The sequence below is a fragment of the Taudactylus pleione genome, unplaced genomic scaffold (assembly GCF_031769625.1).
Source record: "Taudactylus pleione unplaced genomic scaffold, aTauple2 ptg000882l, whole genome shotgun sequence".
NCBI classification, from domain to species: domain Eukaryota; kingdom Metazoa; phylum Chordata; class Amphibia; order Anura; family Myobatrachidae; genus Taudactylus; species Taudactylus pleione.
The window spans coordinates 290,026-304,969 of NW_028285283.1; the positions used below are offsets into that span (position 1 = coordinate 290,026).

The following is a 14,944-nucleotide window of genomic DNA, read 5'->3' on the forward strand; positions in this document are numbered from 1 at the left end:
GAAAAGATCAAGAACAAGGTAATATGATAGATCACACTAAGGAATAGATTTAACCATCCAAAAAGGAATTGTATTGGATTTGTTCATTGAGTTCATAGGGGCTTATAGTGCCCAATCTGAATATCCATTCACTTTCCTTTTTGGCTAGCTCCCTCATAATACCCCCTTCTCGTATGCAGTCATATGCTTCCAAGCCAAAGGCTTTCAGATCTTTCAAGGATTCATAATGAAACATATGAAAATGTCTCACAACTGAAGTCAGTTTTTTCACTTTCTGATGAAGCATGTCTGATGTTTCTAATATGCTTAGTTATATGTTGTTTCAAAGAGCATGAAGAAATACCCACATAACTATTCATGCAAATGCATTCCAGGCAATTAATTGCTGATGTGCTGCAGTTGATGAATTGGCAAATTCTATGTTTAAAAACTATCTACCATGTTGTTACATGCTTTGCAATAGTAGCATTGAAAAGGTCCCTTCATGATGATGTCCTTCCTCATTTCCTTAATGAAGAGCTTTATGATGTCTTTTAAGTAGAGATGTGCGGTTTGGTTTTCCTGAAATATGAACACACCCAGACTTCTTGGTTTCCAGGTCAAATTGAGCCCCAGTTCAGAATCACTCTGGATTTCCATGTCGAACCAAGTCCTAGTTAGGTCCTGTTGTCAGGTTGGAACTCGAATTAAAAAACAGAACTCTGGTTTGGATTGTGTGTATACAGGTCCAAATTACATTATTTTAGCTGTTTAATCAATTTTTTTTTTATTTTTAACGAAACCAAAACTGAATCCAAACCAAAACACTTAAGGGTAGTTTTGCCAAAACCAAAACATGATGATGAATTAGAGCTAAAACTAAACTACAGGGGGCACATCAATTGAAGTTTCATGCTCTAAGCCCGCTGATGGATACATAATGTTCTAGATGTTGTTTGACATCTTGATCAAGTAATATGTGCCAGTGTTTTTGCAAGATGGATTTAAGAATGTGTCATTTGCTAGAAAAGTTACCAATAATAGTATCTTTAGTGTATCATGCAGACCCGCTCGCAAGCGGGTCTATGGTTGTGCATTGCGCATGTTGATCTACAGCTCGCCCCGTTTTGCAGGCGGGGTGGGGGGGTGGCTGGACAAACGATGCCACCCCCCAAGTAATGCCTGCCGTTTGTGGGCAGCCCTACTGACATCACCAGTGATGTCAGTAGTGAGCTTCCGGCTCTATTAGAACCGGAAGCTCACTGGGACTTGTGGCAGACAAGACCCTACCACAAGGGTCTTGTCGCAAGCCCGATGGTCATGATAGTCGTGACCATCGCGACCATCACCTGGCCGCTCGCGAAAGTTGTGGGTGGTCTCCCACAGCTTAGCGAGTGGCCAGGAGGCCGACTTTAAAAAAAAAGTGCCCGTCCTCATTCAGAGCGAGCGCTCGCTTTTTGCGAGCGGCTCTGAATGAGGTCCAATGTAATCAAACAGGAAAAAGGTTCTATTATGGGGCACACTTACACTAATTCAGTGATATACAGTACAATGTCAAATTTAACCTTTATTGTATTATAAATTAAATGAAGCAAATTATAAAAACAATGTGAAATGTATATGTTATTTCTTGACCTATCCATCTCCAACGAGTAAGTGCAGTGTATATGTAATTCTATTAATGAACTAGTTCTAATATTATTTATAAAATGGTTTGATTTATTGAGACAGATCCCCCCAACATGATTGGACAGACTAGATCACATGACCCTGCATTCTTTTCCAGTGATTCCACACCTCAGGCCTGATCTACTTCCATCTGTGATCACAAAGCCACAAGTCTTTTCTTTACATTTTTCTGTCAGATATAACATCAGTCCTCACCAAAGATTGACTTACAATGGTGATCTACTCAAAGAACAGGAGTTACCTGAGCAGCCACTTTAGAATCCAGCACAGCCAACAGTGAGCAGACATTCCAGCCATGATCCAGAAGAAGCATTTAGCATTTCCTGTCAGTACAATTCACTGTTCAACACACGTTTTCTCTCCAAAATGAGCCTCTCTTAAAGTGAAAGTAGTCTTTAATGTTCAACTGTTTAAACAGCCTATTCTGAATGTTCAACTGTCTTATTCACTTACACTGTTATCCAGTTAAATATTTATTCATTAAAAAGTATTCACATTAACTAGCTTATTCTTTATAATGTTTGCATTATTTTGAATACCTTGTTTGACCCTGTTTTAAGCATGCTCTGTTTTGGGCACTGTCTGGAGCTGTGGAGAACTGTGGCGCCTTACAAGTTAAAAACAAAAAATTATAACAACTATAATAAGTGGTACCTACTGACAGAGTGGATGCTCTCCTGTTCACGTCAGGATTTCATTTAAAGCAATCAAAAAGATACAGGTTATATAACCTATTTTTTGCATGCATGTCTTTTTCCTTTTGTTCTATTCCTGAGAACACTACTCTCCACCAATTAATATCCCCAGAATAACGGGGCATAAAACTCTCTTTTTGTGTGATACGGAGTTTTAACAATTATGTACATAAACTAAACACAATTGTGACATCAATTCTCTGTGGTTTATCCCCCCCTTTTTTTTGTTCAAATTTATTATTTTTTCTGGACTATAATATAAAGATTTAATCAAAACGTCATAATTGTAATAATAATTTTCTGTGGTTTATATCGATTTTTAGCAGAATGTGTGTCTGATGAATTATTAATTTTTATGGATACTGTGAAGTTTTAACCAAATACTGAAATGATATTGGGAGTAATAATTTTCTAAACACTGTATCAACTATCGAATTATCAATTTGTGGTTTTCTTAAATACCTTTAGTTTGATACAATGTTCTGACACCTTCTTGTTTTTCTTTCTTTCATGTTGGTATAAACAGCCCTTGAGATTGGCAATATAATTGAATTTACTAAACAGATATCATCTTTGACACTAATAATCTAGACCAGTGGTGGTTATTTTCATACAGTAAATCAGTTTATAGATTTGACACTTTTTTCTCATAAATAAGCACCAGTCAATAATACAGTCCCAACTGATAGACTGTATATATTGGTGTACATCAGTGTAATATATATATATTACTTGAGATTCAATCCATGTTTTTAATTGTTATTGTTATAATATGTTTTTTATTTAATTTTTAAAGTAGTTTTTCTTTATATTATCTCCTTCATATATGTTTATTAAATATTTTTTATACTGACCAGCGCCTATATATTCTTTGTCTGTTTGAACTATAATAAAGAACTATGGCACCTTACAAGTCAATAAGAAAAAATTATAACAACTATAATTAAGAACTGTGGTGCCTTACAAGTTAATAATAAATAATTATAACAACTATAATTATAATATCAGCTTTTATTTCGCTATTGATTTTAAGTAAGATGAACAAATATTTTCCTGTGATAGAGTGGCATATTGTTGCTTAGTAGGAGGTCAGTGACTCTCCTCCCAGCTGATTACTTCTTCCCACTCTCGACGAACAAGATTTTGTCCGTGCTGTTCCTTACCAGCAATGTATAAACAATGTCCATGTTCTGCATTGTATGTCAATTTCACTCCTGTTTTTGTTCACACTGTTACTGTTTTTGTACTTTGTAAGGCATTGCGGATCCCTTGTGGAGCCATAAAAATAAAGGATAATAATAATAATAGTTAACAATTATGGTTGTTAAAGATTAAAGTGCAGTATTGATTTTGTAAATTGCTCTGTAATATAAATATTTTTCATTTTGAGACAGAATAAAACAGACACTTACTGTATGCAATAACTTGATCTCTACAATGGAAAAGAGATGGGCTTTAGGACTGAATTATGTCTGTCTTTTTGTTAACAGGTCCTTACAATGTAGAAGTAGATGTGAAGCTTGAAGACATTCTTCTTCAAAATGCAAATTTGCCACTGGGAGGCCATAGCAAGCCTGCAAGTTGTACAGCACTCCAGAAAATTGCTATAATTATTCCTTTTCGAAATAGAACACCACATCTTAATGTCTGGCTACACAACATGCACCCCTTTCTGCAGAAACAACAAGCTGATTACGGTATTTATGTGGTGGAACAAGTAAGATCTATTACTTTTGGCTAAACATAATGATAATAGAATTTAGCAAGAGGTTGTCAAGAAGGAACAACTGGTGTTGTGTCACCAGAATTTTTTATGATTGAGCAAGACCTGTGAGTGCCACAGCTTTCTACTGTCATATATATTGTAATAGGATCGGGGTAGGAGGTCCCTCTCCTGTGGTAGTTGGAATCCTCTTTGCACACAGCAGCCAGGAAACAGCACACCAGTCCAGAGTTTTTGTGCATGCTAGCCAGAGCTAGTTTTTATTGTGCAGTAATAAAAAATATTAAAATCATAAACAAAAATCCTAGCCCATTTGGGCACTAAATAGACAATAAACTTCCCTCTCTAAACAGTGGTAGGGCCTACTGCCCTCTCCACAAACATAGGCATATGTACATTACTTACAAGAAGTATGTCACAGTGTCTGCCTGCCTGCCTGCTTGTTCTCCCCAGGTGTTAGACCCTGAGCCAAACCCTGACCCAGCTTATATGAGCCTTTTCCAGGTGCAATCACTAATCAGTCTGCATTCTGGCTGAAAGGACCAAACACCTGAAATGGCCCTGTGGATAGAGCCTTTCTTTCTCTCTTACATCCACAACCCCAGGACCTTTTATCCGGCTTTTAAATAAAAGCCAAAAACTCCAACCTGAGGGTTTAAAAATATAGGTCGGAAATGTACACTCCATTTAGCACTTCACCAGTGCTTCTATCACAATATATATATTCCATAGACAAAAAACCTTATGGTTTCACATGTCCCATTAAGGCTTCTTAGACATGATCTGAAATTTCACAAAACCTACTGAACTTCATACCTAAAAAAGCAATGATATGCTGATCACTAAGGCTGACACCTTAATGGACGTGTTCATTGCGCAATACAGATATGGTATGCCATCACACCCTGTGGTTAACTGCAGATTCAGCACTCTCACAGAGTGAGATTGATGTCACTCACAAAATGATGGAGCTGCTAATTAATAGAATTATTTGCTCAGCCCACAATCTTCCCATTTGTTTACCATAACAATCCCACTGGATTCCAACATCCTTATCACTCCATATATCCATCTCATCCAGAATACTCATTCAGCTCCCTAATTTCTAAAACTATCATACTTTGTCTATGCAAGTACACTATCTGTGCCTTCATGCTGCTCCCCCATCTTTCCCAATCCCTACAGCTGTGTGGTCTCCTAACTGTGCTAGTTCTTTGTTCTCTCATCCACACCAATATGTCTTTCCCCTGTCTTCCTGCATCCATGCCACTTTGTTTCCTTCCATCTGTACTACTGCCTTCCCCCCGCCATGCTACTCTGTCTTCCCCTCATCTGTGCCACTCTTTGTTCCACTCTGTCCCCTCCAACCATGGCACTCTGTCTTCCCCCCACCCACACCACTCTGTCATCCCCCCATCCACACCAATCTGTCTTCCCCAATCCCTACTGATGTGTGTTGTCCCATTGTGCTAGTCTGTATTCCCTCTTCCGTACCAATCTGTCTTTACCCATCTGCACTGCTCTGTCTTCCCACATCCATGCCACTCTGTCCCCATCTACGTCAATTTGTTCTTCCAAATCATGCCACTCTGTCTCCACCGCAACTGCACAACTGTTTTCCACCCATCTGCATCACTTTGTCCTGCTCATCCACACAACTGTTTTCCACCCATCTTCATCATTTTGTCTCCCCCATCTGTGCTGCTTAATCTCCCCACTATCCACACCTTTCTGTCTTCCCCATCCAAAACACTCTGTCTCTTCCCTCATCCATCCCATTTTTATCCCATCGGTGCAGCTCTATATTCTGCTAAGATCTCAGTTACATAGACTGCATATGTGTATACCAATGAGCACACTATACTGTGAATTAGCAGCTCCACCATTTTGTGAGTGACAGCAATGTCACTCTGTGAGAGTGCTAAATCTGCAGTTAACCACAGGGTGTGATGACATACCATATGTAGTGCAAAAGGAACACGTCCATTAAGGTGTCAGCCTTAATGATTGAATTTCATTGCTTTTTTATGTTTGAATGGCAGAAATTCAGTAATTATTGAATTTCATTGTTTTTTTATGTTTGAATGGCAGAAATTCAGTAGGTTTAAGGGGACATGTGAAGCCATTATTTTTTTTGTCTAAGGAAATTCATTGCTTTTTTATAATTTATTAACCATTAGGGATGGGAGTAGCAAACCAGGCCATAGGGCAAAGGCCAAAAAAAGGTACAGCAGCGCTGGTGGTGTAGGGGGAAGCACACAAGAGGTGTTTCGGTAGTGCAGAGGGAGAGATGGCTGAGGGGGCAGGCTGCAGGCATGTGGGGCAGTGGGGCAGTGCACAGCAGCAGCAGCAGAGGTGCGGAGCAGTGGCAGCAGTGGGGCAGTGCACAGCAGCAGCAGCAGAGGTGCGGAGCAGTGGCAGCAGTGGGGCAGTGCACAGGGACAGCAGCGGGGGACAGAAAGGCTCACTGGCACTGATGGTCCCAGCCCTGAACTGCATCCTAATGCCCCTACACACAGAATGATGTGCTCATGATGCGATATCATGAACAATTTCCCTTAAACACTCCCCGGCACTCCAGTACATGATATGGTTCTTTAACAGCACATTTTGACTTAAGAACTATTGTGTAAGATCTAAAGATAGCTGAATGCATGCATGGATCAGTGAGATCCATGATGCAGGCATCTGTGTAAGATGCCTGCATCTGCCTTAATCTGGGGTCCTCCCTTATATGTTGTTAAATTATATGATGATATGTTTCAATATACCCTATAATAATTCCTTATTAGGGTTATAGTACATACATCCAGAGACGGGACCCTGCAACATAGTAATCTATGGGGTCTATTTACTAAGCAGTGGTAAGAGACAGAGTGAAAAGTGATAAGGAAGTGATAAGGTGCCAGCCAATCAGCCCCCAACTGTCATTTTTCAAACACAGCCTGTGAGATGGCAGTTGGGAGCTGATTGGCTGGCACCTTATCACTTATCACTTTTCACTCTGTCTCTTATCACTGCTTAGTAAATAGACCCCTATGTCTGTTATGCAGGCTCTGTATTCAGAAATCACATATATTTAGATATTGACACAATGTTGCCACAACTGGTTAGGTTATTAGAGCTTATTCATACATTGATGTCCTTGTAACTGGGACAATTCAGATAGAACACTTTCTCAATTTAACATTATTTCTGGAGATTGTAGCGTCATATGTATCCTATCATTGTAATCTCTGTCTTTTATGCAGACCTGTATTCAGAAATCAAGTATATAGATACTGACACAATGTTGCCACAGTTGGTTAGGTTATCAAAGCTCATTCATACTTTAATGTCCTTGTAACTAGAATGGTTTAGATAGAACACTTTCTCAATTTAACATTATTTCTGGAGATTGCAGCATCATATGTATTATTTGACACACAGCATGAATATGCCGATGCGCATTTCACTGAATAAGCTTTATCAAGATAAGGGCGGATTCCAGATTAATACAGGGGCTGGTATTGTGACAATATTATTATAATAGGGATTAATCATTCCATTCTTAAATAAAATATACTAAATTATTGACATTATTCCGATTGATTCACATATATCCCCATACTGAAAAAAGGGAATAGCTCAATATTGGCTTAATATAACCCCTCAGCAAGCGGGATTTTGTGAACATATATTGTAATTGTATCTCATTTTCACATTACACAAATCAATCAGAGCTCAATATGAATATTTGAAATAAGATCGATGAACAGTTAATAAAAAACACACAGCAGGTATTTTTTATTTTTAAAAACAATTTTTCTTTATATATATTCTTTCTATCACTGATTTTTTTAACCTCTATTTTGCTGGTCAATATCCCTTATAGGGATATTTTAAATATATATCAAATAAAAGTTAAATTTTTATATGTGAATAATTAATATTTTTGTGCGCCCCTTTACTGACATAACTTTGTCTCTCTTATGTATGTCTTGAAATTTTTTTTATAAAAGTATATATAAAAAAAAGGGCTATAAACCTCCCCCCCCCTTCACAGCTCAGCCAGCCCCAGGCTCTGGAAACACAGTATTGGTTGTGCTAAATACAGGGGACAAATTATGTAGTGGTCCCCTGTAATAAGCACAAACTGCATCAGGCTATTGATAACCAGTCCTGGTGGCCAAAATACAAGGGACAAACAATATAGGGGTCCCCTATATTTAGCGCAACTAGCACTGGGCTATGAGCCAATCTTGATTCTGACAATACAGGGGAAAAAATTAGTAGGGTTCCCCTGTAAATTCCAGAACCAGCACAACCTTTTTCTAGTGGGGAGATAATGCCACAGCCAGGGGAGCCCTTTCACTGGGTTCCCTGGCCAAATCAGGTGTGTGTGCCAGGTTGATTGTGTATAAATGTGGTCTATATGAAAGTTAAATATTGTCTTTTGCAGTAGAACTACAAGTCCCAGCAAGCCTCTACTGCATGATGGTACTTGGAAAACCACAAATACCATCAAGTGGGTGATTAAGGGCCCGTTAATACCTATAGTACTCCTATAAAATAAATATTAAAATAAAACAAGAACACCATTTGCTTTAATATTTTATTTTCCTGCACCTTCACCTGGGGGTCGGCAGCATTTAAGCTCTTTTACATGGTTGCCTCCTCCCCCAGGACTTCCATGGCATATTCACTTGGAGGGCCTCTGCCCATCCAGGACTTCCCCAGTGTCTTCTTTCTTCGGCAGCTCTTCACTGCTGCCTCCCCGCCATCGGACTGCCATGCTGCTGTCTCACGCTGGCTTATATAAGCCAGCCGACAGGGCAGGGTGATGACGTTCCAAGTCATGATTGGCTCGCGGCGGCCAACTTTAAATTTCAAAAATGGCGTGATTTTTTAAATGGGCACGGAAGTAACCCTAAGTTACTTTTGCGGTTCTCACCATTGAAGTCAATGGTGGGAGCCATTCATTGGCTGAGAGGCGGAAGGCTCGCCTCTCTCAGCTAATGGGTGCTCCGCACTAGGCTTTCTATAGGGAAATCCCGCAGTGGAGCTGTCATTTGGGAAATACTGTCCTTAGAGGACAGTAGTAAGGGCCTGATTCAGAGGCACTCGCAAAAAGCTCTGAATCAGGGCTGGCACAGGTTTTTTTAGTTGCGGCCTCTTGGCTGCTCGTATAGCTGTGGGTTACCGGGGCTCGTGCGTGCGCACTGGGCCACCATCGACTTGCTTGCGAGTGGGTCTGTATCAGGCCCTAAGTTAGCTGGTCCGTGTAACTTTGCTTTTTCTTTGCCAAGCCTGGGGATAGTACATGGTACAAAGAGGACGTGATCCACGCATATGAGGAAGTGAGTATGGATTTTTTTTTATTACTGATTCCTACTGGACAAGGGGACATGATTTCTTCAGGGATACCTGGTGAGTATGTGAGATAGTGTGTGCATGTGTTTGTACATGTGTGTACATGTGTGTGTGTGTGTGCATCTATGTTTTAATAAACTTTTACTTTCAATGTTGTGAGTGTCTTGTGTTTCATTTAATATTCCTTTTGCTGTGGAACTACAGGTACCAGTGGGCCCATAATGCCCTGCATGCTGGTACTTGTGGTTCTCAAGTTCCAGCATGTGGAGGAGGCTTGCTGGATCCTGTAGTTCCACAGCAAAAGACAATATTTTTACTATCATAATTAGCACCGCACTATATACAATCAATCTGGCATGCACTGGCCAGCGGTGCAGGGTATAGCCCTGGGCTATCAGCCTAGACCTGGTGTGCCCTGGAGAGTGGGACCCCATTATTGGCCTGTGTTGACTAGTCGTCAGGGGTGATGCTTTGGCTCAGGGACCCGGTGAAAGGGCTCCCCTGGATGTGGCATTCAACCCTGCTAGAAAGGGTCTGGTGCTGGTTCTGTAATTTACAGGGGAATCCTACACATTTTTTCCCCTTTATTTCCAGAACCAGGACCAGCTCAGAGCCCAATGCTAGTTGCACTTAATACAGAGGACCCCTACATCATTTGTCCCCTGTATTTAGCATAACCAGTACTGGGACTCCAAAGCCCGGGGCTGGATGTTCTTTTGAGGGGGGGTACACTGTTTTTTTATTACACCTGGGTTTTATTCTTTTTCAAACACAGAAGCAAAGATGGATCTCACTGATCCTGTCTGTGCTTCTGTGTTTGTTTATTTATACACAAATGCAGGCATCATGGATCTTCCTGATCTGAGCCTGTGTCTGACGCTTAACGCCCGCTACCTCCCCCGGATACTGCAGCCCGCACTGCCGCTAACGTCTGCACCTCTGCTGCTAATGCCCGCTACCTTCCCCAGGTCCTGGCCACAGCTAACGCTAGCTAACCCCCCCTCCCTCGGATCCTGGCCGCAGCTAACGCCCGCTTCCTTCCCCTGAGTCCCACTGCCGCTACCGCCTGCAAAGGACAGCCATCTTTGTGCACCCAAGTGAAGACACTTTGAGTACACCCTCCTGCTGGAGGCACCTACTGAGGCTGCGCAACAAGTTGAAGCTACCTATCTGAGTAATGGCGCATTTGTGAGGTAATAGTTTAAAAACTGTAACTTTCTAATTTACCTGAACCCCAAAAGCACCTACCTGGGAACAATAGCTACAGTACCTAATAAAACAAACCCAAAGTCTAAATTCATCCTGTAACTTGACTTATGCCTTCCCAAAAATCCCCCATAGAGAACAACAGAAAAGTGGTCCTAACAGAGAGTGTCAGAAAAAACTGACAGTTTTAATTTAAGATTACTCAAAAAAAATCCTCATTTTTTATGTTTTTGCACTACAATTTGGCATGCAGCACTGAGCAACAGTTCTACCCATCAGTGCCAAATTTTAGCTTGGTACCTCCAATAGCTTTTGAGGTGTAGCCCCTTAAATACCATGCCCCACCCTTAGGTGTTCTCTATGGTAGAATTCCATTTTTTTCAATTCAACCTTAATATAATGGTACAACTGTGTCCTTATAATATATATATATTGTAACACGGGGTATGGAAATGAGGACTCCAGACAGGCAGGTACTTGGTAAAGCAGTGGCTCTGAATGGCAGCAATTACTGCACCTTTGCATACATGAGCATAGGCCTGGATAGACACAGGCACATGATAGAAAATAAGCAAACTAACATTAAAGTATCCCAGCACTCCTTGTGCTTAACAGTCAGCAATTGCAATATCTGTGGACCTTCCAGGTCCTGGCACCCTCATGTTAACCACCAACCCTGGCCTAGCCAGTTTGTCCAGCATCAGGAGTGACTAGCATCAGGTGTGTGAGAGTTTTAAACCCTTCCTGTGCTGCTGACTTCCTGCTGGCTCTGGGCAACCTGGAAAACCCAGAATTTTATATTTCCAGTTCGAGCTGCACAGCCCAGAAAACTCGGAATTCCAAACTTTTATTGTAGGTGCAGAATGAAGAAAAGCTTTGTTTGACTGTGTTGCCTAGTATTGTTTTATGGAGATGCTCTTTTGAACTGTGTTGCCCATATATTGTGATGAAGAAGCTCTGTTTGACAGCTATGTATTGTTGTGGAAATGCTCTGTTTGACTGTGTTGCGTATGTGATATCATGGTGGGCTATCAAGAGTCCACTCTTGCTCTGGCACTGGATTTTGGCAGTACATTTGCTTTCTCCTGTTTCCAAAACACAGCAAAGATGCAAGGTCTCTCCTCTCAGACACAGTAAATTCACAACAGGTTTGACTGCAAAATAATAGATATAATAAATTAATAATATTAATAATAATATTAATAATAATATTAATAATAACAACTAATAGCCCCAAATGAGGACTGGAGTGTTTTATATGATAGATAAATGGCATATATATACAGTATATATAGTTATCAGTTTATTATTCAAATTACCAGTGGATTCTTGTCAATATTCAGGAGATACTCCCATATGTATTTGAGAGAGAATACTATTAGGGTTTATAACCAGATTTCCTTGCTATGATAAATATTATTTCCCCTGTATATCCTCTTTGGCTAAATCTGCTGTAATTACAAATCATTTAAGATATTTGCTGTTAACCAATAATGCTACAATGTGTAATTTCAAATGGTAGAATGCCTTTAGAAGTAGGCAGAGAGATAGATCAATAGATGGAGATCAAAGTCCCAAAAAGACATGAAAGGGGGAATAAAAAAATGTGAGAGGAGAGGATATTGGGAGGTGCATCTGAAAAGAAAATATAAGAGTTTTAGGAGATAGAGGAATAGCAATACTTGCATATCATAAATCAAATCATGTCAATGTCATAGCAAAGGGGCTATCTTTCTCATCCAGCAAATGGAAAAATTTTAATTTTAAAAATATATAAATTTAGTTGCACAGAAACTCTTAGAAATGGCCTTTATATGAAAGAACATTGCACAGGTTTACAGGTTTGCCACCATATTTACCAAGTCCAATACTGCACCTACTGAAAATATCATAATTGAGAGCTCTAGAGACCCTGGAGGAGCTAGTTGAAGAAAATTGTCATATATAAACTTTAAAGGTCAAATCAACATTCACACCCAGCTACCAAATTTTCCCACCAGTTAAATATTATAAGTACTAGTATCCCAAGATTTTGATATTAGCTATCAAAGTTGTACTTTGGGAAAAGAAAGATTATCATAAGAAATATATACCCAATATGTACCCCTGATGATGGGAGAAAGAATTTTTTTCTTCGAAGAATGACCAATACATTGAACACATATTTGCAATGGCTAAGATATATCAATGACAACTTCATCATATGTAATGTAGAACAAGGCTTTTTTACATAATTTAAAAGAGGAACTAAATGAGAATAACTTTAAATTGCATATAAAATCAGAAAAGAGCCAGAAAATTGATCTAAAAATCAAAGCTATGGAAGATGGCAGAATAATAAGACATCTACATTCAAATAAGCTACTAAAGTATTCTACACTATAAGAGTACTGATTTCCCAGCAACATTGAATGTAGTACAATGAGGCAAAGTTTTCCACACTACAATAAACTATATATTAAAACAGTAAAAACATGAAAAAGGTTCAGAGAATTTGGTTAAATTTGTTTGATTTGAACAACTTGTCTGAACAACAGCTTTCATCCGTTTTCCAGTGTTTGGGAGCAAATGGCTGATTGTCATTTACTCCTATGCATTACCGAATTTTCATTGCAACCAACCAACTAGTAGGATGGTTGGAGGAAAGATGATCTGGTGTATGACCAAGCTTTAGGAAGGTCTGGTAAGTCTTTTATCCAGGAGGACTATATTTTATCACAGGGGGTCTGAGTATCAGAGGACAATAAATCGCTCGCTATAGGGGTATTACATTTTACATTTGATATTACAAGAAAAAGAGGAGGGAGGATAAGGATCAGTGTCATTAGGTTGCAAGCAGTAGCGGGGGGAAAATTTACCAATTTACTATAAGCAAAGTGTTAAGATTGGAAATATACAAAAAATGCAGGTTTGGTAAATTATATGTTGAAAACTAAGAAAAGAGTCTCCAGATCAGAAATATTCCTGATTGCTTCATCCCCTTATACTGCCAGACCTTATAAGTAGCATTAGCTAGTGATGGTAGAAAGATTGTTTAGTGAGTAAGTATTCGGCAGAGTATATGATCCATCCAGTGAGGTGGGATGATGGATTGAGGGCAGTGAAGCAAGGCAGCAGGTGAATAAAGACTAAATAAAGCACCAGGAACCAGTCTGGTCTAATGGTCTAATATGTAACAAAACACCTTTACACTGGAGACGTAAAGGATGTAAGGAAGGTCACTCTAGACCTTCTAAATATTTCACTAATATAAGACTGTTTCACTAATTTAAAACTGTTTCTTGCTATGCATGTTTTCTTATGACGCCAAATAAAATGAGAAAAGGCACTAGTGCACCTCAGTGAGTCCATTTTTCTAAGGGAGACAGGCAACATCACAGAAAAAAGAGAAACCAGATGCACCATACAACCATTAATAATTATGCATAATATGCAAGGTTTTTGGCATAAATTTGGCCAAAGTTATGAGCATACCCACCATCATCAAGATAACCTCATTGGGTAAGTCCCTAACACTATGGGGGTTCATGTCTGGGGCATGAGGCACCCCCAAACCACCCCAGCCAAACCACCCCAGGGCACCACACAAAATAAAATAAAAAATAGCAGTGAAGTGTGAAGTGTTAGGTAAGTGAGAGTGGCTGTTTAGTGCTGAAAGTGTTAGAAAAAATTACAAATAAATGTGTGAAAATCTATATAAAAGCAAAAATGTGTCCTTCTGTCTTTCTATACAAATCCACAGTTTACAAGCCAAGATCGTGAAATTTTACAGTGTATTAAAACACAGCTGAGGCAACTAAAAAAATTGGAAATAGAAATGAATTACTGTTAATTTTTAATTAATTAAAAAACACAATTTTTGCATAGCATTGGCCCTCTACAGGTCAGGTAAAGAATTAGAAAAGGATTTAGCTTATCTACTATATTTTTTTCTATCTTCTCTACTATATAAAAGCAAAAATTTGTCCTTCCTTCTGTCTTTCTATACAAATCCACAGTTTACAAGCGTGAAATTTTACATACGGGCGTATTAAAACACATCGGAGGCAACTAAAAAAATTTGAAATCGAAATGAATTACAGTTCATTTTTAATTAATTAAAAAACACAATTTTTGCTGTACGCTCATTGTTGGGCCTCATATGGGTAGGGTCTAGGAGCAAGCATTTTGTGTTGTCATGTTTTGTCATGATCTTAATGTATATTATCGTAGAGAGCTTTAGCAGGCTTTGCCAGCATTCTCAGCTCTCTGACTATACCAAATTATGCAACAACATTGACTTCTTTCTTTGAACTGTGTC

The 14,944-nt window shown here is 39.3% G+C and overlaps 1 protein-coding gene across 2 annotated transcripts in view; it reads left to right on the forward strand.

Moving 5' to 3' along the window:
• The window catches only part of LOC148474195 (beta-1,4-galactosyltransferase 1-like), a 267,470-nt gene that overhangs the window by 167,565 nt on the left and 84,961 nt on the right, over window positions 1-14,944 (forward strand). For both annotated transcript variants that reach the window (XM_088458969.1, XM_088458968.1), the window contains exon 3: window positions 3,854-4,080. In XM_088458969.1, the coding sequence (XP_088315095.1) occupies window positions 3,854-4,080 (227 nt within the window). The remainder of the gene's footprint in view (window positions 1-3,853; window positions 4,081-14,944) is intronic.